The 25,153-nt window shown below is 38.2% G+C and overlaps 2 protein-coding genes across 2 annotated transcripts; both read right to left on the bottom strand.

Moving 5' to 3' along the window:
* Positions 1-6,383: 6,383 nt before the first annotated feature.
* Positions 6,384-8,514, bottom strand: LOC136237836 (uncharacterized). Its single transcript, XM_066028056.1, has 2 exons — positions 7,462-8,514; positions 6,384-7,409 (listed from the first exon to the last, which is right to left on the bottom strand). Exons 1-2 carry the CDS (start codon positions 8,512-8,514, stop codon positions 6,474-6,476), a joined length of 1,989 nt encoding a protein of 662 aa, XP_065884128.1. The 3' UTR covers positions 6,384-6,473.
* A 24-nt stretch (positions 8,515-8,538) lies between these two features.
* LOC136237849 (proteasome subunit beta type-4-like) lies at positions 8,539-25,152 on the bottom strand. Its single transcript, XM_066028075.1, has 9 exons — positions 24,984-25,152; positions 23,414-23,490; positions 18,565-18,694; positions 15,192-15,275; positions 11,610-11,672; positions 10,288-10,369; positions 9,816-9,932; positions 8,709-8,797; positions 8,539-8,653 (listed from the first exon to the last, which is right to left on the bottom strand). Exons 1-9 carry the CDS (start codon positions 25,100-25,102, stop codon positions 8,641-8,643), a joined length of 774 nt encoding a protein of 257 aa, XP_065884147.1. The 5' UTR covers positions 25,103-25,152; the 3' UTR covers positions 8,539-8,640.
* Position 25,153: the final 1 nt, after the last annotated feature.

Here is a 25,153-nt window from a genome sequence, read left to right as displayed (position 1 = left end):
TTGGGTATAAAAATAGTTCAATATCCTCTTCTTGAAGTCTTCTACATTTATGTGGATATGAGATAATGTATTAGGCCCAGCTGGTGACCCAGTACAAGCTTGTCATAGCTATAGATCCTATACCATCAGATCATAAAACCTATAGAGGGTTGGATGCACTTACAGCAATCTATATTAAAACAAACATTGTTATAGCTATAGCTCAAATTAGTGAGTGTTACATGTGGTTGTAGCAAGAGCTGTGTACATATATATATGCTCTATGTAGTATGGTATTATTGCAGGTTCGAGGCTGCCTATAGGTCCAGTCACGGATTTTTTTCTCCTTTCTCCACCTTTTCAAACACACTTTCTGTAACAACTTTAAACAGGCTGTAGGACCAGGTGTTCTACAGACCTTCAGCACTTGTGCTGTAAAGCCTTAATAAAAAAAATAAAAAAATTAGCTATATTATGTGCTAATAGTATGTACCTGCATACACCCCACACATTTTGATTATCTTAGTTTGTTTATAGGTGAAGGGATGTGAATTCAGTAGTCCCAGAACTTCATCCTGTTCCAGTAGCATCAAATTATTGCTTGTCAATGATTTTAAAGAATTCAAGTCAGCATAACTCGCCAAAAATTAAGGATAGCAAGCATGCATATGAAATTTCCACGCTGAGAGATGCATCAATCTGTTACCTTTCAGACCACTTCCAGTACTTGCGGCTGTTTGTGCACTTCCTTGCCAAAACAATAAGTTACAATACATATGTTACAATAAGCAGTAAGTTGCAATACGTATGTTACAATTACTAATTGTAATAACTTACATACTAGTAATTGAGCATGATTTGTAAAACAATTTAGAGTACTAACTTTGATAGTAGGGATAGGTAATAGCAAGAGTAAATAATAAAAGAGAGAGTATCTAATTCCAGTATGGGTCATCAAAAATGACAACCACAAGTCCACAGGCTTCCCTTGAATTTACAGGAAGGGTATTAATATGTTTTGGCTTGCATACAGTAACTTTCAAGGGGCTACTCAAAGTCACCACTCCCTAAAGTGTTAACTCTTTAAATCAGCACTTATATCATAAGCGTGAATTTACTACAATATCCAGAAAACTTATGGCTGTCATTTTTGATGGCCCATACTGGAGTTAGACACTCTCTCTTTTTATTATTTACTCTTGGTAATAGGTTATAGGTTTTCTGCTATGATAATGATTAGTTCTAGCAGTAGAGTGGAAACGGGTTAAATGGGTGGTGGTATGTGATGTAAGTAGATATCTCTAGTGAGATTAAAATTAATTATGTAGTCCTTGGTATGAGCCTAGAGATGTGTCTGCAAATGTTTAATGTTGGCCACTGTAACTCTGAAAGCATGCTCAGTACACTATTTTCCCAATTATAGTTGGACTTAAGCTACAATTCTCTGTACCCTCTCGATGTTTGAATGTGTTTAGATAAACGGGGATCCCAAACTGAGGATGCATATTTATTGCAATTGCCAGCATGGTACACAGTACCCACTACCTTATCAATAATGTCAGATAATCTTGTCAATATTGTTAGATGATTGCTAAATTATATGTAATTAAACCAATCTTTAGTTTGAACTTCCCTTCCATGCAGTCTTTTAGCTGGTTCCTATGTCATTCAGGTGTGCTTCAAGTACATAGCTTTCCATTATATGAGTGTTTTATTTGAGAACTGTTCCCGTAATGTCCAACCATAAAGCTGTTACTTTTCATTGAAGTGTTCAAATTCTCATTCTACTAAACCAAGGAGACATTAAGGCTATCAAAGATGAAATAAGTAAGCATCAAGAATGGTCAGATTCTTATAAGTCTGTAGAAAAAAAACTGGTCATCCTTTAAGTCATCCACTTTGAAAGCTATTTATACGTACATCCCACAAAAATCTGTGAAACAGTGAAAAATCTTACCGTTCTATACCCAAGATATTATAGACAAAATAATTGTGTCATAGAAAGTGATGTCATTCTGAATACCAAAGCTGTCTCATTTGCAGGAAACCGAAGACAATTTTGGAAATATATTCAGTCCAAACGTAAAGAAAAATATGGCATAACATCCTTATTGAACTCAATACAGCAGCCCAAAGACAAAGCTATAATGCTCTAAAAAATTGTTCAATTCAATTAGTTCAAAAAATTAAATCAAGCAATTAAAGCCCTGAAACAACAGATGAATGATCATAGCTTGGTGGGAAAATCTCTACTTTGCATGGCATTGAATAAAATCATCGTTATGACATGCCAATGTAGCCACCGAGCTATGCTGCAATACAATCATTCATTTCTTTTTCACTACTTTTATTGCTTGGATTCCTACAAATGAATAAAGCTTAATAATAGTAACTACAGACTAATACTTACTTGGTCATCAACACCATGTCATGGGCCCCCATATAAATATTTCCAATTTACAAGTCCATTCAACTCCACTACTACCATCAGATCACTTCAACATTACCTTTTCACTGTCTACAAGTACTAAAATGTCTTCTAAGCCAACCACTTACTTTACATTTGGTTATTCCAAAGGTGACTACCAAGGTTTACATGACTACCTATGTTGCTCTGACTTTACATCATGCTATTCAAGTGATGACGTTGAGTATATATGGCACATTGTTGAATATCAGATAATTACAGCCATGGAACTGTTCATTCCTGTAAATAAAGTTCATTCAGACCAACATCCCATATGGTTCAATTCAGAAATAAGGCACTGCATCAAACGTCTCAGAACTCTTCGACGTAGAAATAAGCGGCACCCAACAGATCACATTTCCCATATCATTGACTCCCTTGAGAATTCTCTTCAAGACAAAATAAAAGCAGCCAAACAGAACTATGAATTTCACCTCATAAACAACTTTGCCCCAACTAACAACAACAAAATATTTAAATATCTAAATTCTATCACTAAGTCTAATACTAATCCTCCTATCATGAACTTTGACTCTTCATCTGCTAGCACTGACTCCAGCAAGGCCAATTTGTTTAATCAATATTTCCACTCTGTTTTTCACAATTCATCTTCACCAGCAAACCATGACAATTACCCAGCCACACATGAATCCTTAAACTCCATAACTATTACTGTCACTGATGTTTTCGAAGCTCTCATTTCATTAGATGTTGAGAAATCTTGCGGCATTGACAGAACTGCTCCTAAAGTACTTCACAGCTGTGCTGGACCTCTGTGTGAGCCACTACATCATCTGTTTTCCATGTCACTACGTCATGCCACCTTACCTTCTAGCTGGAAAATTCACAAAGTAATACCCATCTTCAAAGCTGGTGACCATTGTTCTGTAAGAAATTATCGTCCCATCTCGCTCCTATCCAACACATCTAAAGTTCTTGAAAGACTAATCTACAACAAAATTATCACTCACATTAGTAAATATATTAGTTGTTCTCAGTTTGGTTTCACTAAAAACTGTTCAACCTTACAACAAATGCTAATTTTCCTAGACTACATAATTAACAGCCCCTCACAAACTGATGTGGTGTACTTCGATATCAGTAAAGCCTTCGATACCGTATCTCATGCCATCTTGCTCAACAAGCTTTGGTCTGCTGGAATAACTGGTACACTCTGGGCTTGGTTCCGGGAATATCTGACTGATCGATATCAACGTGTTTGCATCAACAACTGTTACTCCGATTTACTGCCAGTTCTCTCAGGTGTGCCCCAGGGCAGCATACTTGGCCCCATGCTATTTCTAATTTATATAAATGACATGACATCATATATACACCAAAGCCAACTCCTAAAATTTGCCGATGATACCAAGTGTTTCATGCACATCTGTACTATATCTGACTACAACACTCTGCAAGAAGATATCATCACTTTATTTACTTGGTCCAGAGAGACAGATCTGAATTTTAATCTAAAAAAATTCGTACATTTATCATTTAAATACAAGTTAGATACCACCTACACCATTTCGGATATTACTATACCACATAATGACTCACACAAGGACTTAGGGCTCATATTATCTGATAATCTAAGTTGGGACAAACACTACAAATCAATCTCTGCTCGTGCATACAAGGTATTGGGACTAATACGTCGTACTATTGCTCCTACCCATTCTACTTCTACATTGGTCACATTATATATTTCAATGGTTCGATCTCAGCTGCTCTATTGCACCCAACTATGGCGTCCACACCTGATGAAAGACATTTTAACTCTTGAGCAAATCCAGCGTCGTGCCACTAAGTATCTATTAAATGATTACACCAGTAGTTACAAAACCCGTCTAGTAAAACTAAGGATCCTTCCTCTGATGTACCTGTTCGAGTTACAAGATATATTATTTGCAATCAAATCAATCAAGGTACAAACTAAACAGTTCAATATTCATGATCATATCAACTTCAGCTCAGCTAATACTAGATCCGGCACCAGCAACAAATTGATCATCCCTCATCATTTAAATAACGTATCTAGACATTCTTATTTCCATAGATTACCAACTCTCTGGAATGCCATGCCTATTCTTAACTTGGATCTAACGTTTCCTCTGCTAAAATCAAAACTAAAAACTTCTCTCTGGGATCATTTTATAACTAACTTTGAAGATAACAACAATTGCTCATTACACTATCTCTGTCCTTGCTCAAGATGCCACCAGTCACGTCCACCCACCTCAAACCTGAACTACTTGTAGAATCTGTATGTATGTGTGTATATAAGTAAGTAAGTAAGTAGGTAAATAAGTAATGCAATGTAATGTACTTTCGCGGCTGTTGGTACATGTTACCAACAGACCTAAATTCCTTTGGTGTGTTTATACCATAAAGCAATAATAAATAAATAAATAAAAATAAAAAGTATTAGTGATGAAGCATTCAGGATACTAAATTTCTTGAAGCATGATCTATCAAGTTGTTCTCTGAAAGTCAATCAGGAATCCGCTATTTGCCCTATTATGCCCCTATAGTAGTGCTGAGCGATAGTAAAAATTTTACTATCACGATAGTTACTCATTAAATATCGCGATAGTGAATACTATCCCGATAGTTTATGAAACACTTTGCTCTTAACAAAGTCTCAGTTGTATAGCTATGATTTGTAGTCATATAGAAAGCATAGATAGTATACTATGTAGAAAGTTATTATGCATGCACAAGACATTTGTTTATTAACTGCGTGGGCGGCCGATGAATATGGACTTTGGTAAAGCTTTTACAGGCCACTCATTTGTAAGAAAGCTGGTAATACCAACTGTAAAACAGTATAGAAGGGTTTTTAATACCATTTTAATGCAGATCTGAGCTTATTATAACTATCACGATAGTGATATCCCTATACTATCGCGATAATGATAGTGATTTACTATCGCGATACATCACACTATCGCTCAGCCCTACCCTATAGTAGACTACACATCCATTGTTTGGGACCCATACCAACAAGTATAATGTCAGTTAACTCATTAAAAAATACAGAGGAAAAGTGCAAGATGGGTATGTATATAACTACAACACATAATATACGTAGTAGTGTAGCTGCCATGTTAGAATCATTGAACTGGATCACTGTAAGAGAGCATTGTAAAGTGCAAGACTGTCTTATGTGATCTAGCTAGTGTAGCAAGTATACTTCTTGAGGACAACCAGACACACTTGCCACCATCCACTTCATTTTATTCATCCAAGCATAAACACTGCAGCATATCAAAATAACTATTTCCGAAGAACCAGGTACAATTATAGCTTATTATATACAAAATTTACAATATTAGTACTACACTGTAGAGCTGAGCAATAGTGAGACGATTAATCAATTATTGTGATAGCTACTAACAATCGTAATCTTAATAGTATTCTATTGTGCTATCACGATTACTTATCTATATCTGTGCTTAGTCAAAAATATGGATAGCAAAAGCAAACACGATAGCATTGAAATCCAGAAAACTGTAAGACTAGTAGCATGAATGTGGACAACAAAGATAACCACTGTAATACTGACACATAACAATTTTTAGTGGAGTGTTGGAACGTAATTGGAGTGTTCATGTGTTGTATACGTGAAGATGAATGTCTTTAATAACTGCTAGAAACTATTGTGATACTATCGTTACCATGATAATTTATAAAAGTTACTATCAAATCATGATAGTTGTACTATCGCTCAGCTCTACTACACTGTGTTTGCTGCACAGATCTAGACACCTGCTGTAATCACAAACATGTTACACTACTGTGGGGAATACACTATATTATACTGTTACAATTGTGATAATGATGTGGAATTGGTTGGTGAACAAAGCAGTGCATTCTTGTAAACAAAACAGATCTAGATTTGGTTTTCATGGATATATGCATGCATTGGAAAACCTCAAGTGTTACAGTTATACACAGGAAGTGTTCCAGATATACATACAAAACTACGTTTGATGCATGACTAGCTTATAAAGCTACTACCTAGTTAGTCAAACACACCAACCCATACATTATTTGAATATTCTCCTGGTTTAGCAGCCCCACCCAGTACAATTATCTTATTATCAGCCACACCCACTACTGATGGTAAACTCCTTGCCACTGGAAAATTTGTTATTTGGCTCCATAAACCAGTCAATGGGTTGAAAGCACACACCTCGATAGTCTGACTGGTCACATCAGATGGTTGTCTTCCTCCAACTGTTAATAGGAACTTGTTGTACAGAACAACAGGAGCTGATAGACACCATGGAGTATCTGGGAGAGACTGCCACTTCAACTGGTGACTTGAAAGGTTGTCTAGCAAAGCAGTGAACACTTGTGGAGATGGTTCAATATTTGCATCATATCCACTCAGGACATATAAAACATTGTTTACAATGGCAGACTTGAGTTGCTGGCGAGGCACAGGGAGGTCATCACAAGTGTACCAACATCCATCGGTAGTGTCTAGTAGTTCAGTGGTAGTTAGTGAAGTCCATTCATCTTTGATTTTGGCTTGTCCTCCCACTACAATTAAAATTGACTGATAACCAAAAGCAGCTGCAACACGTCTAGCAGTTGGCATTTCTCTGTAATCCTTCCACTCTCCACCTTCAAGAACAAGTACCTTGTTGGTGATCTCACCACTCTTTGCCTGTCCTCCAGCAATGATCAGTTTATCATCCAGTATAGTCATAGCATAAAAACAGTATGGTGTGGTAATAGGAGAGAGATCCCATTGGTTGGTGGTTAAATTGTAAACATCTAACCTGTAGCAGTCTTGTCTGTCATTTATACTTGATCCCTCATATCCTCCCCCAACATAAACTGATCCATGTAGTAATACCGCTATATGTGATGTTTGACCAACTGGTAGAGGAGCTAACTCCTTCCATTTCACCTTCACTGCTATGTTGAAAATATCTGGTTGTGAATTGGTCTGTAATTAACAAAAACCATTAACTCAATTCTTTACAATAAATACCTCTTACCGATGATGATATTGTGGTATTCCTCAACATTTTGGTTGTCTGTTCTACCCGCCATGTTATGGGGTTCATGGTCACATCTGGACATTTCACATTCTCTGCCTCTTTCATCCTCCTCATCCTCTCTGACACATCTGATATTGGAGGACGTCTACTTGGATCATCATCAAGACATTGTTCAACTAAATGTCTTAGGTCTATTGGAGCTCCTCTCATCTTCTCTACATGTTCTTGACGTCGTTCTACTTCTGATAAAGCCACTCGCCTCCTAGTCTTAGGATCAGTCACTACATAATGTAGTGGTGTAGGCCATTCTTGATTCATCACATGAAGTATCACTCCACCGTAAGAGAACACATCAAGGGAAGGACCATACTCTGGGACCTCTGCTAAAGCTTCTGGTCCCATAAAATCCACCGTTCCTGGAGCACGAGTACTTGTCTTCTTGCTGTCTGCACTTATCACTTTGGCTACTCCTAGGTCACTGATTTTTGCCACAAATAGACTAGTCAATAAGATATTATTGGGGGAAAGATCTCGGTGGACGATGGGAGGATTATGACTGTGGAGGTACCACAATCCTCTAGACACATCCAGTAGCATAGACAACTTCACACACATTGGAATATTTGGATACTTTTCCACCAGTGACGTAAGGCTCTCCTGCATTCGCTCCATCACTAGAACTGGTAATCGCGACTCACCACCAGGATTGTATACTCCTAGAACGTGAACCACATTACGATGACCAAGCGCGCTACTTTGATGGCATTCATCAATAAACATCTTCTTCATTCTTTCAATTCCTGCTTGCTCCACTCCTTCCAACAAAACCGGATGTATCTCCTTCGCGGCGTACAATTCTCCGCAGAATTCAACTTCAAAAACTCTCCCATATGCGCCAACGCCGATTTTCACTTTGTTTGGCCTCACTCCAGTGAGATAAAGATGTTGGAGACGATCACTATCCATCACACAACTTTGACTTGAGAAATGCGCATGCGTTGGTAAAAGTAAATTCGACAATCGGATAAAAATTTGCATTGCCCGGGGCATCAAAACGTGTTTGCTGCCAGTCTATATGTGTAGAAATGACTGCATTATGTTACAGTGTGATTACACAATAATAATGTTGTGCAAGTGTGCATGCATACAAATCGTGTCCTCTTCTGATGAACTGAATTAGTTGTATCCACTGTATAGGCGAACAAGAAAACATCACATGATTTCTTATTAATCCCCTACATCACCTTATGGCATGAGCAATATCCCAATTGGTATCCAAGGACAACGGACCCAGTATTTCAATGCCTTCTGCTGTTACTATGCCAATCTCATACTGTAAGAAACACACATGGACATAATAAATGATGTGCCAGGCCAGCACTGAAAGGATTGTGTATACAGAAGCAAAGGTACAAGAATATAGCCTGTTTGTGAGGACTGTCTACAGGCTTGGAGACGTAGATGGTCATCAAATGACACAATTCTAACAATACTGCCACATAATGATTATATACAACGAGAGTTTGGTATGACTTAAACTTGGTGATTCAGCACTATAGTATGTTCACGTTGAGCTGAATGCTCAAAAACATTTAATAACTCATGAATGCAATTACACATGATCTTGAAATTTGGCTCATTTGTAGTACTGCTTGATCCGCTAAAAATATTTCAAAATCTTGTTGTTCAAATGTTTGAAATAATATTTACGGCCAATCAAAATTTCCACAATACATTTCCTATTGAGAAGCCATATAAGTACAGTGTCCATTAGAGCCCTTTCCCGAACTTGTAATGGAGCCAAACCGTACATGTCTGTTATTGACACCTTTGCTGTTACCAATAATCATCTGGTTGGTAGAAATGTTAACTCTGTTGAGAAAAAAGTCCACTTTTAATTTTTAGCTGTTTTTCAGGGTTCAGCTCAACGTGAACATACTATAATATAGATCAATATAAAAATACAGCTAATCGGCAATACAGTTGCTTCAATTTACCAACTATAGTCCCACCAAACTTTCATCACTTATGATACTTCCTTGAGACCGTAAAATGAACATACCACTTGTGAAATAATGGACTAAGGAAGTACAGTACAGTAGGACCTTAATCTCGATTATCTGAACAGTACAAGTGACTGCTCTATTAGAATAATTTCAATTAGGTGGACGTTCTATTAGAGTAAGTGTATGTTCTATTAGAGTAATTGAACAGAACTCTGTATATAAATGGATGGGCTTCATTTATCCAAACAAATTCAGTTATCTGAACACTTTTATGATTTAACTGGCACACAGGTGTTCGGATAATGGAGGTCCTACTGTATTACAATTGTGCTTTTATCTATGTACCTTGTTTATGGTTCTACAGTCCCGATAATAGAGAACCCGTAGACACTGCTCCAGTGTTCTTCTGGCCTCTCCCTGATCCATGTTGTTGTTCTTCTCATAAGCTTCTCTCAACAATGGCTGTGTATATGACATTCGAGCAGTTACAGTAAAACTAGCAACAGCAAAATATCACTGGCCACAAGACCACTATATGATGTCAAGCATGGTGGACACCAAGAGCTAATTTAAGGTATAATTAATAACGCCACTTAACTGGTAATGGTAAGGCAAGTGTCTCAATCAAGGGAGCGCAAGTACTGTATGTACAGAATAGAATATGTCATATGTGAGTCCAACACAAAGCCAAGGACAAGTGTCACACACATGCATCACACACACACATACTCACGTACGCACGCACACCAACACACACACACTAACACACACACGCACACACACACACACACACACACACACACACACGCACACACACCTGTGCAATATACATTCCATAACCAGTAGCTACAGTGGGAGACTCATAGGCTACTCCTAACATGTTCACATATCCCATAAACCTGTAACAATAGATATAGTAGATCCAGCAACAATACATAATCATAGCATTACACATGTTGAATAGCTAGCAGAAGAGAGCAAAAAACCATGTTACAGTAGACCCTCGGTCATCCGACCCTTGTTTATCCGTACCCTTGTTTATCTGAAATTGGAAGTGACTGTTCTATTAGGGTATTTTGAGTTCTATTAGAGTATTTCAATAGAGCTCTGTATGTAAATGTATGGGCTTCAGTTATCCGACCTATTCACTTATCTGAACACTTTTACCATTGTCTGAGGACTCAGATAACTGAGGGTCTACTATACTCTATTTTACCAGCTAAACACAATTGCTCAAATAAAAATTTAGTATCCAGTTGAGAATACAGCAATAAATGTCACCCTCAAATACACACCATGGCTCACACTTGGAAGTATGCTGACTACACAAGGGTGAAGTATAAGCAGAATAGTGCTAAGTCTTTAACTGACATGAAGTAATTGCTAACAGGAGTGAATAAAGTGATGCTATCTGCTGGCAGAATCATTGTAAACATTCAAGGTTAGCATACTGCTACACAAGCAGTTACCACCTTTGGATAATAGTCACATTTTAAGCATAGTCACATTATGGCTTTTGAGTAAGCAAAAGTGCAGTGTGTTAGTCTGTGTATAGTAAGGACACATGTAGGTATGTAAGTGAGTGGGAACCTCTTGGTGATAGCTATTATAGAACACACCACAAAATAACATACGCATATTGTATACAGCATTGCTACCAGCTGTGGAGCACACACACACGCTGTGCTAGTAAGTGTATGGTAGTGCAGTACAGACATCCACATGTGTAACTGTATGTATGTGGTGCACTAAAGTGTTAGTACACTGTATGTCAGTGCGTCAGATAAAATTGTGTACAGTAAAACGTTGCATGAAGTTAATTCATTAAAAAAAAACCATTCTTTTAAAAACACAATGAAGACTAGGACAACTGATGTTTATGGCCTCAAAGTCACCAAACATAACATAGCACTTCAGCTGGAATGAGTCAGCCAGTAAATCTGTACCCATATAGCGCAAAAGCTAAGACCATAAATGCTATGGCTTACAAAACTATTTGTAAGCTAAGCAGCTGTGTACATATAACATCTGTGAAATCAAGTGTCCCTCCGAACAACATTTTTCCTATGGTAGCATAAAACTATCAATTAACACAAACAGGCAATACACATGTACACACAACCAACATCAAATCCTTACGGCTTGTCATCATGGTAGCCTCCTACTACCCATGAGATCCACAAAGGATTGATACGGCTTCTCCTGCAAAACAAACAAACATAAGCAAACAAAGTAGTCAGTAGAAGTGTATACAGTACACACACATGTGCAGTGTAGATAATACCAAGAGTTCATAATATAAAGTAGCGAGGGCACTATTAATATTATGAAATCTTGATAGCACATACACAGTGACACCTCACTTATGACAAAGTGTTCAGATATACACAGGTGTAAGTGAATTTGTTTGGATAACTGAAGCCCATACAAGGCTCAGTATAATCACACATACCTAGCATGCATATCGGACACTAAATACTCTAATTGAACAGTCACAATTGATATTCAAATTATCAGTGGATTAGTGATACACCAATAAAGTGACTATCCTATTGAAATTCACGTAATAGCTGATATGGACAACTGATCCAACGTTTATAGTTACCATAAATTCCTCATGTATTTTGCAAAATTTCCATTTAAAAAGTTTATCTTTGTATGAAAACAATATCATCAGGGTGAGTAAAATTAATCGGCTAATCTATATACGAATTCCCAATCGCCCACGCACATGTTTTTTGAGCATGACATCTCAGTTCATGGGCGGGAGGGGAGGGGTACGCCGTTAATCTACATTTGAAGGTGCATCTTTTGGTGGAGGTTATGTGGCAATTTGTTGCTCACAGGTTTTTGGCTTTAAACGGCCATATTACAAGGAGAAGCCATGGACTAGTCTCACGTAGCCAGATCGCTTTTTTCCTTTTTGTGTGTGGGCAGGGAAAAAAAGGAAAAAAAGTGGTTTGGCTATGCGAGACTAGCACACTGAAACTAGCTGGAGGCTCTGATTGTGGTGCTAGCCTTCTCCACATGCTTATGTTTTGTCTTGCCCTTTAGTCACCTGGCTGGAATATCCAGGCCTACGAAGACTTCAAATACAAACTCCTCTTATAATTTGTCATTGATTCGCTCCAAACTCTCTAAGGCTACTAGCCTCCCAAAACAATGTGTCATAAGGTGGTTTTCATTTCCATCTGTACGGGTGTACCTTTGCATTCTATAATTTTTGCAGCAAATTGCTATTAAATGTTTACGGAAAATTTTACGGCATCCCGCTACACACGCATTGCTAATAGGAAGTTAAAGCTTTCACTAAAAGAGGATCAATCGCTTTTTCCTAATTTAACCAATCACAAAGTAGATAGATCATGTGATCAGGTGTGTACGTTATCATCATCCGGCAATCACACTGGCAAGTATAAAAGGAGAGATCTGGAGTGCCTGTGATAATTACTAGCAATACTGAACACAGCGCACGTCACACTGCAAAGAAGTCTGAGAGCAAGAAACTATTAGTCTGCAAGACACGCTGCCTGCCTACAGGAAGCCACACCTCCTGCCTACGCAACTGTAAGTATAGACAGTCCATGTCCACCTCTGCCCACACTGCCACAAGCAAAAACAAAGGTAAAATATAGAGGTTATCATTGCATGTTATCCTAACACCTCTATTTTTTGCACAATATATGAACGTTCAATTAGAAAATTTTGCCACCCTAAGTGTGTGCTCTATTAGAGTGTTTGAAGGTAATTAACTTTAATATTAAAAAGACTGTGTGCTCTATTAGAGTAAGTGCAAACTATATAATTTCCCAGATACATTATGTGTGGCGATAGTATAACTGTACCAAAAATATGCAATAACTAATATGCTTTATAGGTATAGTGAACAAACGAAATGCGATGCCTTGCAACCAGGAAGAGGCCAGGCACTTTACACGGACCATTCTACGAACCAATGATCAACCAATGGCTGATACTATAATTCAAGGGGGAATTGGATTGGCCATATGCAGGGATGTACCAACACCTGGTGAAGGCAATTGCTTTTACCATTCAGTAGTACAGCAATTAGTTCACCCTGATTTCAGATCTGCAATGAGAGAAGCTATCACATTCAATACTGAGAGCACATACAACCGAACTACATGATGTTGGTTACATCCAACTATACCATACTGTAATGAGCTCATATACATTTATAACCACATGTCAGTCCATCCTGACTTACAGCCTCATGGAACGACTCGGCAAACTCTGATTCACCTCCCCTCTTGAAAGGCAACATATCTGTGTCAGTCATTATTGCCAGTGCATCAAGCAGAAGCAAATGACTACAAAGCCACCCATTAAAGCATCATAAGGCATTCTCTAGGGCCTGTCGCTTTGATGACATTTGTGTGCTAATTGTTTCATACATGCAGTGTGTGTGTGTGTGTGTGTGTGTGTGTGTGTGTATTTCATATTATGTTACAAATTGTATTCAATTGTTTAAATAAGTCATATTTAGTGGGTACAGGTGGTAATTAATGCGTTTCCAACTCCTTATACAATCAAGATGAGATTGTATACAAATAGTTTTGTACCTGGCCTTTACTTGGAGTGCAGGTGACTGCCACAACATACTATACAGAGGATATTAGTAACGCGCATTGTGCGTGGGTACACCTAGTTACTAATAATTACCGATATTGCTGAAATTTTAGCTGACAAACTGATTTCTGATTATTTTTCAATTAATCAGTGCATCACTATAGTGTGGATAACAAAGATATGTGTAATCAAAGGATTCACTATGATTCAAAAAGTCACTTCATCATTACTACACTACTATTACTGTACGTTATCAACAAATATGAAAGTAACTGTTCAAATAAACTGTTGGTGTTGTTTGTTCTGTTACAGTAACTGAAGCTCTGTACATAAATGAGTGGGCTTCATTTATCTCATCCAAAATTCTCTATCTAGGAGCAATAGTTAGCATTGGGGTAACTAAAGACCCACTGTACATCTCAACACAATTGCACTTATTACACAGCTGAAACAACATACATCACACATCTGGTGTGCATGGTACGTATGTCTGTGTGTGTGAGTATGTAGTGTGTGTACTTGTGTGTACTTGTGTGTGCATGCATGCACGTGTGTGTATGCATCTGCGTGTGTATGTGCACGTGTGTGGAAGCATGTGAGCCTCAATAAATGAATAGAGAGGAGCAGTGTGCAAAGTCAGGTGTGTCAGAGATGATTTAAGAGCAAGCAGTTTAATAGGTATAATTATCAGCTGGAACTTGAATTCGCTTTATTTTTTGTGTAAAAAATAATTTTCATATGCAAAAATTATATGAACAATTTTTTGCACAATTATATTGTACGAGATGCTACTCAAATTTCAAAGCATTAACTGTGTGGCTTTGTGCCTTTAATACTGTAGCTATTTCAGACTCCCTGTATTCACAGGCTTTAGCCTTCTCACAGGTCCCTAGTGGGATAGCATTTAATATTTGTGCTCAACTAAGACACAATAAGCATCAAAGAACACGGCTAAATCTATGGCTACCAGTACTGCAAATACTCTAATCAGCAGCCACTTAAAATTTTGTGTAAAATAAATTTCATTCACTGTAAACCATACAAAAATATTTTAACACGAAACTTTTTATCATGGTAGTTTTACAAACAAACACACATGTACACTACACTACACTACACTACACTACACACCTGTGATACATCAGTCTGGTAAGGTAGGAGAATAAAGCCTTAGGAGTGTAACTGTGCCCATCATCTAATGCCTCATCATCAATACTATAGTAACACAACCAAACACATGTCACATACTGTGTCTATAGTACATACAGTATTTATACATTTTGTAACGGACACTTTAAGGACCAACAAACTTTACTGGGTGTAAGGAAGTTGACTTGTGAACTTATTTTGATAGAAGTACATCTGTAGGGGCTTCAGAAAGTGTCCTTTATACATTACACTTAAGAAATTACATCACAGTGTCCTTTATTTGGAGGGCTCTTCAAGACAGGTTCCACTGTATGCACAATGAATGGGTTCACACAGAATAGCACACATGATCTTTAAAAATGAAAAACTTACAGGACAGACAAAGTGTATGCAGACTATGCTTAATTAGGACCCACTTGACATCGTAGCCTATTAGATGGTCGGTGACCACCAACAGAGATGTTATTATTATACAGGTACACTTTATGTATATGTTAAAGCATAGCCGCGAGTGCTATATGAAAAATAAAGTACTCGGCCATGCGCCTCGTACTTTATTTTTCATATAGCACAAGCAAGGCTATGCTTTAAATGATTTATGGAACTTTCTAGTCGTGTAGCTTCACCATACACTAGGACTCGTAATTAACACGCATTGCACGAACTATTAGGAGCCTGAACACACACAAACCAGTTTAACAAAGTAACTCACGCGTAGTTCACCATAGTTTGGCATGGTAGACGTTCATCGCGTCTTTTGGCAGGTTTTGCTCGCAACCCACAATCGATTCTATTGTGAGTCACATGGTGAAGTACTTCCGTGATATCTCCAGGACTTGTCCGTTTACATTAACAAACGTAACAGCAACGTTACCTTCTCCCACCCATCATCGAAGCATTTAGAAGCAATCCAGTGGTAGGTCTCGTATTGGCTGGGGTGATTGATCACTCAGCGCGGCGAGGCTATCAGCCTTCACCGGCGTGGGTGATTAGTCGTACTGGCGCAAGCCCCGTAGGCTATTAGCCTACACCAAGGCACGTGGGCAACTGTGCTTTATTGCCCACAAAGAGTGCTTTATTGTACCGCATAGAGTGCTTTATTGAACGAATAAAGCACTCTTTGTGGTCGATGAAGCAGTTGGCCGGCTGAAAGAGTGTACTTTATGAAATTTAAAGTACACTTTTCCCTTTGATCTCGCCCACGCAAAGTTCTATAACTATATATTCTGATACTAGTAGCACAATACTCTGCTACCTACTTGTAATTACTATATATTATAGCATGCAATTTACAGCTTGTAATAAACCCCGGTAGTGAATTTCATTACAAAGTTAGGAACAAGGTGACCAGTATAATCCAGCACCTAAGCCAAATATTCATTCACTTTTTGATAAAAGCACCAATTTTTTTACAGAGTATATGGAGCGTGCACTAAGTGTTTTAAGAAGGGGAGGCATGTAAAGAGTCCTCAGGAACACCCCTTTTTGCACCCTGACAAGAAAACTATTTGTTACTATTAAAAATCAATCATGTTTCTATCAAGTTAACTGCTGGGCCTAGTATCATAGTAGTACAAAGCATACAGCTGGAACATAATAGCCTATTAGTAACCTATAAAAAAACAAATAGTTTTCTCACCTAGGTAGTAAACAAAATTACTAAAATTTCCATTTGCAGGGATTCTGTTAAAGTTTTGGACCTTCAATACTGACAATTGTGTAGTACTATGTACAAGGATCATCCTGATGTGTATCGTTTCTTTATTAAAGGGGTATAACAAAAGTTATTTAATGCTAAAGTTTTAATAGGTCACAGGTAAATATCTCAACAGAAAACCATGAACTACAGCAGTTCAATTATCAAGCACAGAGCTTGAACAAAAGGTCCCTCATCCTTATACTGGGCACCATATGAAAGGTAATTAAATTTCTAGTTTAATGAAGGCAGTTGCAAGTTGTTTCAACATCTTGTTCTCAAGTTACAGTGCTTTCAATTCAGTGCAATATAGCATAAGCAAGAAAGCACAAGGATGTGTCATAAGGTATTTCTTAGTGCTGTGATAATGCTCAAAATAAGCATAAATGAGCTGGGTTCCAATGAAGTGAGATTTTGAGCACTAAGAAGTACCTTATGACACATCCTTGTGCTCTTCTTGCTTCTGCTATATTATACTGAATTGAAAGCACTGTAACTTGAGAACAAGATGTTGAAACAATTCGCAACTGCCTTCATTAAACTAGAAATTTAATTACCTTTCATATGGTGCCAGTATAAGGACAAGGGACCTTTTGTTCGAGCTCTGTGCTTGATAATTGAACTGCTGTAGTTCATGGTTTTCTGTTGAGATATTTACCTGTGACCTATTAAAACTTTAGCATTAAATAACTTTTGTTATACCCCTTTAATAAAGAAATGATACACATCAGGATGATCCTTGTACACAGTACTACACAATTGTCAGCATTGAAGGTTCAAAACTTTAACAGAATCCCTGCAAATGGAAATTTTAGTGATTTTGTTTACTGCCTAGGTGAGAAAATTATTTGTTTTTTATAGATTACTAATAGGCTATTATGTTCCAGCTGTATGCTTTGTACTGCTATGATACTAGGCCCAGCAGTTAACTTGATAGAAACATGATTGATTTTTAATAGTAACAAATAATTTTCTTGTCAGGGTGCAAAAAGGGGTGTTTCTGAGGACTTTTTACGTGCCTCCCCTTCTTAAAACACTTAATGCACGCTCCATATACTCTGTAAAAAAATTTGGTGCTTTTATCAAAAAGTGAACGATTATGTCAATTTTAAGGGCTTATGTACTGTACTAGTAAAGAAGCCAGAGAAAAAGGTCTGTATACATGTAACTACATTATGAACTCATTCAAGCTCTAGTAAACATTTTGGGAATCCATATAAAGTGACAAAGCATACACTACTGAAGCCTATTAGCATGTGACAGTCACGGAGATCAGCAGTGTTTTACTTCCCATGGGGTGATCACATGGTTAATTAACCATACAGTAAGCTGTGTTTCTGTGGCACCTGTAATGTGTGTGTTTCTGTGGCACCTGTAATGTGTGTGTTTCTGTGGCACCTGTAATGTGTGTGTTTCTGTGGCACCTGTAATGTGTGTGTTGGTGTGTGTGCACATCTATGGCCAGCACACTAAAGACACACCACACACACACACACACACACACACACACACACACACACACACACACACACACACACACACACACACACACACACACACACACACACACACACACACACACACACACACACACACACACACACACACACACACACACACACACACACACACACACACACACACAGAGTAGTCACTCACATTTTCTGTTCCAGGACTGACTTCACATACTGACAATCAGCCACATCACCTGATGCTCCCACCAGTGTGGTTTCATTTACCTTGGACAGTCGAGAGATGCTACGAAACCTCGCCATTGTGCCATAGGAACCTGGAATATAGAGTTGTAATTCCATACACTGTACAAGGGAAACACCTATGTGGTTATAAACCAGGAGTAGGTTATGATGTTGTTTACCAGAGTACCACTACAATACACGATCCACAGTTTGTGTGATTTATATAGTCAGGTACAAGTACTAAGTACAAGCTAGGTACAGTAAACTAATTCTCTTAAATACAGTAGTACCAGCTACCAAGAAGTTACCCTAACAGGTACTGCTAGACTGTTAGCACTTCAGAGTCTTCACTCAGTTCTTCAAAATTATATTGAACATTTACTGTACAGTTGGTGTACTTATGTTATACTAAAAATAATGGCACCCACGTCTTGACCCCTCCCCATAGACTACAAAGCATGCGTCAGCTTTTCAATAGTTGTTCCTGTCATCACACACAACTAATAGCTCTATCAAAATACAGAAACTCAATCCCACAATCACTTGTACAGGTTAACAGTGTTGGGCAAGTTACGTTGTAAAAGTAACTAGTTACATATTACATATTACTTGCAACTGAACTATTTAGTTACAGTTATATATTACCCATAAAATAAAGTAACTGTAATAATATTACATATTATATTACTTTGTGTCCACAGCCTTAAGTTGTCATGTGTGAAACTACCACCTTATCACGTGACATGATTGCGTTGTTGGACAATACGCAAATCTTGGTTATAAGTAAGAAGCTGGTGAATAAGCTTCATTCAGTAGGCCTCGTTACTTCGTTGTGGCTAGACGTTACTCAGAGGATAACTAACGAGATTAGTAACTTCGTTACTTGTAGTAATAATATTACGTAATATTAGACTCGTTACAGTAACTATATTACTTAGGTAACGCGTTACATTTGTAAGTAAAATAACTTGCGTTATATTACCTGTTTTTATAGTGTATTTCGTTATATTAATTTGTTACCACAAAAGTAATAATATTACGTAACGCATTACTCCCAACACTGCAGGTTAATACTATAAAATAAAGAGGTGTGGCCTTGGGAGTAGTCACGATGGTACAATGGAGGATAATGAAGAATTTTTGACAAGTCAAAAAAATTATGGCTTGAATGAATCTTACCAGGGGAACATAAGCATTGTAAGACACGTCTTTGTAGCACTATTAGGCTCCTGGTCTTACTCAAACAGAGGAAGTAGTACACAAACTGACAATATGTAATTACATATGTAAGAAATGTAGTGATACATCAAACATACATCGATGATTTGTGTATGTACTCATTTAATATTCACTGTGAACAGTAAAGGTTGCACTGAGATGTGATTATATTTTCAAAGGCTGAATAATTGGGCACACACCTATCTTATGCAAGAACCAAAGGTGCCCATTTGTAACATGCAAGGAGAAAGAAGCTAAGGCTAACACTGGCTATTGTTAAGAACTGTGTCCAAGGAATGATGTTACTGCCTTGGTGGCCAGCTAATACATTGGCAGATAGTTTCACATGAACAAGTACAATTACGGTGTATTGATTCTGATCCAGTCCAGCCATTGCACTGCTTCCCATTCAAAGCAGAGCTTAGCAATGCTAAATTCATTACCTTGATTCTTGTATTAATTGTGACTTCTTGTGGTGGATGGTTAGAAGTTGTGTTACCATTGTATACAAGGTTACAACTGAATTGTACCCCTTTGATCTGCCCACTACAAACTCACCAGTACATTGTACAACAAGGTACTTTGACAGTGGGGAAAAGTTGATGAATCCACACTCTATCAGCTTTGATATTGCACTTTACTTTACAAAACCAAGTTCAGTTACTTATGATTGGTCAACATAAACATAGCTGAGAAAGTACAATAAATCTCCCTGATTAAAATAAACAGTCATTGACTTTATAAGACCAACAAAGATGGTTATACATGAGATCATCAACTGCAGCACACTACCAAAATGAGACCAACTTTTTTGCCGACTGAGGTTGAAACACAAGCACAAGTATACGATGAGTGTATATCTCCAACTGCACCACTATCATACACTACAATAGTAGTGTATAGTAGGGACCACAAAGGAGTAGACGTGACCCACAAAATAATATCACCCAAAAACCAGCTTCAATTTTTCCAGACGACAATGAGGCAGCATTGGTTATGTAAAACTAAAACTTTCAGATTGACCCGAAACACTTTCAATAAGTTGATACGGAATTTAAAAAAAAAAAAATTATTTAACAGAATTTTCTACTGACTGACTGAGTAAGTAACTGACTGATGCCTCCAGACAAACGTAACTCGATAACGGCTAATGCTACAGGCTTGATTTTTTTACTGTTCGACGTCGCTTCGGCCCGACAGGTGCCTTTTGGCATACCGCAGTACGTGCAATGCATTCTTCATAGACTTACCAGTGTCCTCCTTTGTGTCCCATTCATCTTTGCTGACAGCGAAAAGTGTCGATTTGGCGATAGCACGTGATGGCTTCCCTTCGTAATGGAAATCGTTCGTATTTGTCATAGAGTAAGTCATCAATAACCGGACGATTCTTTTCCCGGACACCTGTAGTTGCCAAACGGATAAACCGATCAGTCTAAAATTTGGAGTGTACAAAGGTCTAGGCTAAAGTACTTTGAATACCAAATATCAGCCCGAACGCTTGAAGCAGCTTGGAATACAAAGCTAATATATCTGTCCAGAAAAACAACCAATAACCGGACAAAGCAATCAATAATCTGGACAGTGGCCCTGACCTCAGCAACCACAGCTCCGATTTCCGCCAAACTCTAGGGCATGTAACATCAGTCTATGGTCGTGTGTTGATAAAAAGTTGGAGTCTAAGCTATGTCTGGTTTGGAAGATACGGCTTGTTGCATTGCAAAGGCTAAATGCATGCGATAATTGCAGGTACTTGATTAGATGATATCGATGATTTATTAACTATTGTCCATCCCTATACTGGAGCAAAAGACATCTGATTGACTACTGTCCAGTTGATCATCAACAGGAGAAGCCAAATTTAGTGCAAGCCAAATTTTACAATAGAATTCAATGGATGAAATATTTACAAAAAATCGGTATTTTTTTAGCACTTGTTTCACAATAAAGGAAGGTGCTAACGGCAAAAACATTGATAGCACCGTGATCCTCCAAGCAAGAGGAGTTTGAAAGTCTTTGTTTAGTGTCAGTACCCCCAAGGAGACAAAAGATAAGGGCCTTGCATTGGACGAGCAGTTTACTATCGTTTCATTTTTGTCTTTTCCCTAGTTGTAGAAAGGGACCGGAACACAAATCTTACCCAGCAATGGATTTGTCTGTTCATGGAGAACCTGATGGCATAAGTTGCATTTCAGTAGAGGACTGCATTTGTAAGTTATGACAGTTAACTACATGCCTGTGGTTTATTTTCTGTAGTGTCACTATACAAATCGATTTTCTTTCAATACCACTTTGCAGCACTGTAACTTCGAAAGTTCTTGGCTTGTAGAGCTGAAACTTCGAATGACCATTCCTTTTGCTATCTAAATAAAGAAAATATAATGCGCTACTGTAACCTGTAGGTTTCTGGTCACATGTCATAAAATCATTTTGTATTTGAACATGTGCCCTACCTATCAATCACTGAAATGTATGCTAGTCGGAAGGCATTAATTAGTAAGTCAGTCAGTCAACCAAAAATTCTACTAGATTATTTTTTAATTTGTAGCAACCTATTGGAAGTGTTTTGGGTAACACTAAATTCAAAGACCACAAGTGCAGAAGTAATTGTGGTATGAAATTTTCACGGTAGCATACTAATACAGGAATTTCATGATTTTATTTTCACAATTCCATGCCAAAACAGGATTTTTCACAATTCAATTTTCACAGATCATGTGTATGCCGCCAGTAGAAGTATATCTCATTACTTTAAGCCAGCCAAGCCAAGTAGATTTCCAAGCAGCGTATTGCAGTCAACTAATTGATTCTGTTAGCAGAGACTGAGCTGAAAACAATCTTGAGCTCCACTTACAGCTGGGATGGTTAAGGCATGGGCAAGGAAGAAATGTGGCGAATATATCAAGTTTTACAAACAAGAGGGAAAAACAGAGAGAGAGAGAAAGCTACCGTCAGTGTTCAAATGCAAACATTCTGCATTGTAGCTGTCAACAATCGCTTTGTCCTTCCACAGCACTACCGCTAAGGGGTCCCTCACATTTCTAGATTCAATTCGTCATCTCTCCAACTGTAGTGGGGGATTTCACATATCACGGGGTAGCCATATTTTCTCCATGAATGCAGCAACTAATGATGGTAATACTGAAACTGCTGGTCATTGTCAAATTCATCGTCTATTTCATATTGAGCTAGCACGTACATTTTTTTTAAAAGTTGTTATACACTATGAAATATTCACGGATTTTATTTTCACACTTGTTATGTTAACTGCAAATCCGTGAAACTTTCCACATGTATGGTACAGTACAATGGAACCTCAGTTATCTGGACCCCACTTATCTAGATTCTCGGCTTACCAAACTACAGAAATGAATGTTCTATTAGAGTAGTGACTATTCTATTAGGGTAGATGAAAGTGTAAACCCCCATGACCCCTAATACAGTACATATGATAAGCTGTATAAACAGCATTGTCTAGTTAGATGCGTTATAATGTTACTGAGCATTTTGTACATGTACTGCATCTAAAACTGGGAATCCTGGCTACACCCCAGTGGTAACTTACAATATACTTCACTTACAACACAATCACATACCTAATGTATCAGCTGCTATCATAACTCCACCGTTAAATGTTATACCAAGTACCGAAGTGCCGGTAACCATTGGTCGTCTATAAGATCACACACAAGTGACTGGTGATGTCAAAATAGTGTACAGCAGAACCCTCAAACAAGGGGCGACACACAGCACAAACTGTAGATCAACTTGGTCGAACTCAACATAAACAGTCAAAACCACTAAATTCATGCCAAGCCATGATCACAGTCAAGGACGACAATTTGACTTCCCACAATCAATAAGTATAAAGTCGTTGTCAAGTCACAGGTCAAGTCCTGATAGTCACTGGTTAAAGTAAACTTTTGGCTGATCAAGGCTTTGATTGTAGTTGAAGCATAGCAATGGTGGCAGATCTAGCTAGCTACCAACCACAGTGACACCTCCACTGAAAATCAAGAGGGTGACACACAGGCACTCACTGTAGGTAGATCTGCAACCGCAGTCAAACTCTAAGTCACAGGTCAAGACTACCAAATTCGTGCCAAGTCAATGGTCAAGGCATAGATAATAGACACCCCTTACTGGATTAAAGACTTCTAAGCGCCACCTAATCTATCTGCGCTTTGCGCCCCTTATAGAGTCTATTGTACATAGTACTGGGAGTGGATTTTATAGACACATGTTTTGCTTACTGGCGAGTAGTAGGTGCATCGCTATGGAATATAAGGTTTGGCCTATTCATAGTGGATGTACTGATGTGTATTAGCTAGAAGTTTTGACAAGCACGAAAGGTTGATATGAGAGGCGGGATTTGAGAACTTGGCTAATAAACTGGAGCGAATATACCATGAAACCCATACCAGTACAAGTAGCACTAGTAACTAATAAGCATCAGCCTTAAACTAGATTTGTTCAACCCGCCATTTTCACAAACATGTGCAAATACTTTTTATATGGAAAGCGCCTATACCAGTAGTAGGCTAATCGCCACCCAAGAAACAATCTACTAAACTTACTACTGGTAGTTAAAACAACCGAGCTGTATCCAGCCAGTAAAACAGAATCTTCGAGTGAGAAAGTGTTTCAAAACTTCAGGCGTGAAACGCAGATAGTCACGTACTTTTGTATGGGCACTATACGTGTGTTTCCAATCCAGGTAGGGGTGTCTATTATCTATGGTCAAGGGTAACCCACAATCGAAAAGTACTGAAAATGTTGTCACTAAGTCACAGGTCAAAGATTGGTCACAGCAAAATTTCGGTGGATCAAGACTTTGACTGCAGTCGCAGATCTACCTATAGTGTGTACCTACGTGACACCCCCTTGAAAAAGGAAGTGTTGATAATCAGGACATCTGTCAACATTGGTTTATAAGCAAACAGGGACCAGCAAGAAGACTACTACATAAAAGCCACTGAATACAGGGAGTAAGAATGCTGCCAGACCAGTGGTCCATACTGTTTGTTACTTTTTAAACATCTAAAACAATGACACCATACAATTTGTAAGGATGGTCCCAAGGTATTCAGAATACAAGGGATCCACTGTACACCATGTAAAACACAAAGTTCCCGTTTATATTGCTTTACAATGATGTTCCCTTACGCAGTGTGTTTCACTGGCAGTTCGGATGTTACTGAAGTTCCAGGAAAGTTGTACAACGCTCCAGGACTTGGTCCGTTACTCCATAGCGGTACGGTAGGTTGAAATGGTTGGAAAGCCATTACGCCTCGAGTTGCTGATATCAGTCACGTGCACTTAGCGCCTCAAGAAAA

Source organism: Dysidea avara, chromosome 11 (assembly GCF_963678975.1).
Source record: "Dysidea avara chromosome 11, odDysAvar1.4, whole genome shotgun sequence".
Classification (NCBI taxonomy): Eukaryota; Metazoa; Porifera; class Demospongiae; order Dictyoceratida; family Dysideidae; genus Dysidea; species Dysidea avara.
The sequence above is the reverse complement of the archived record's forward strand: the minus strand, read 5'-3'. Positions and strand labels throughout refer to the sequence as shown.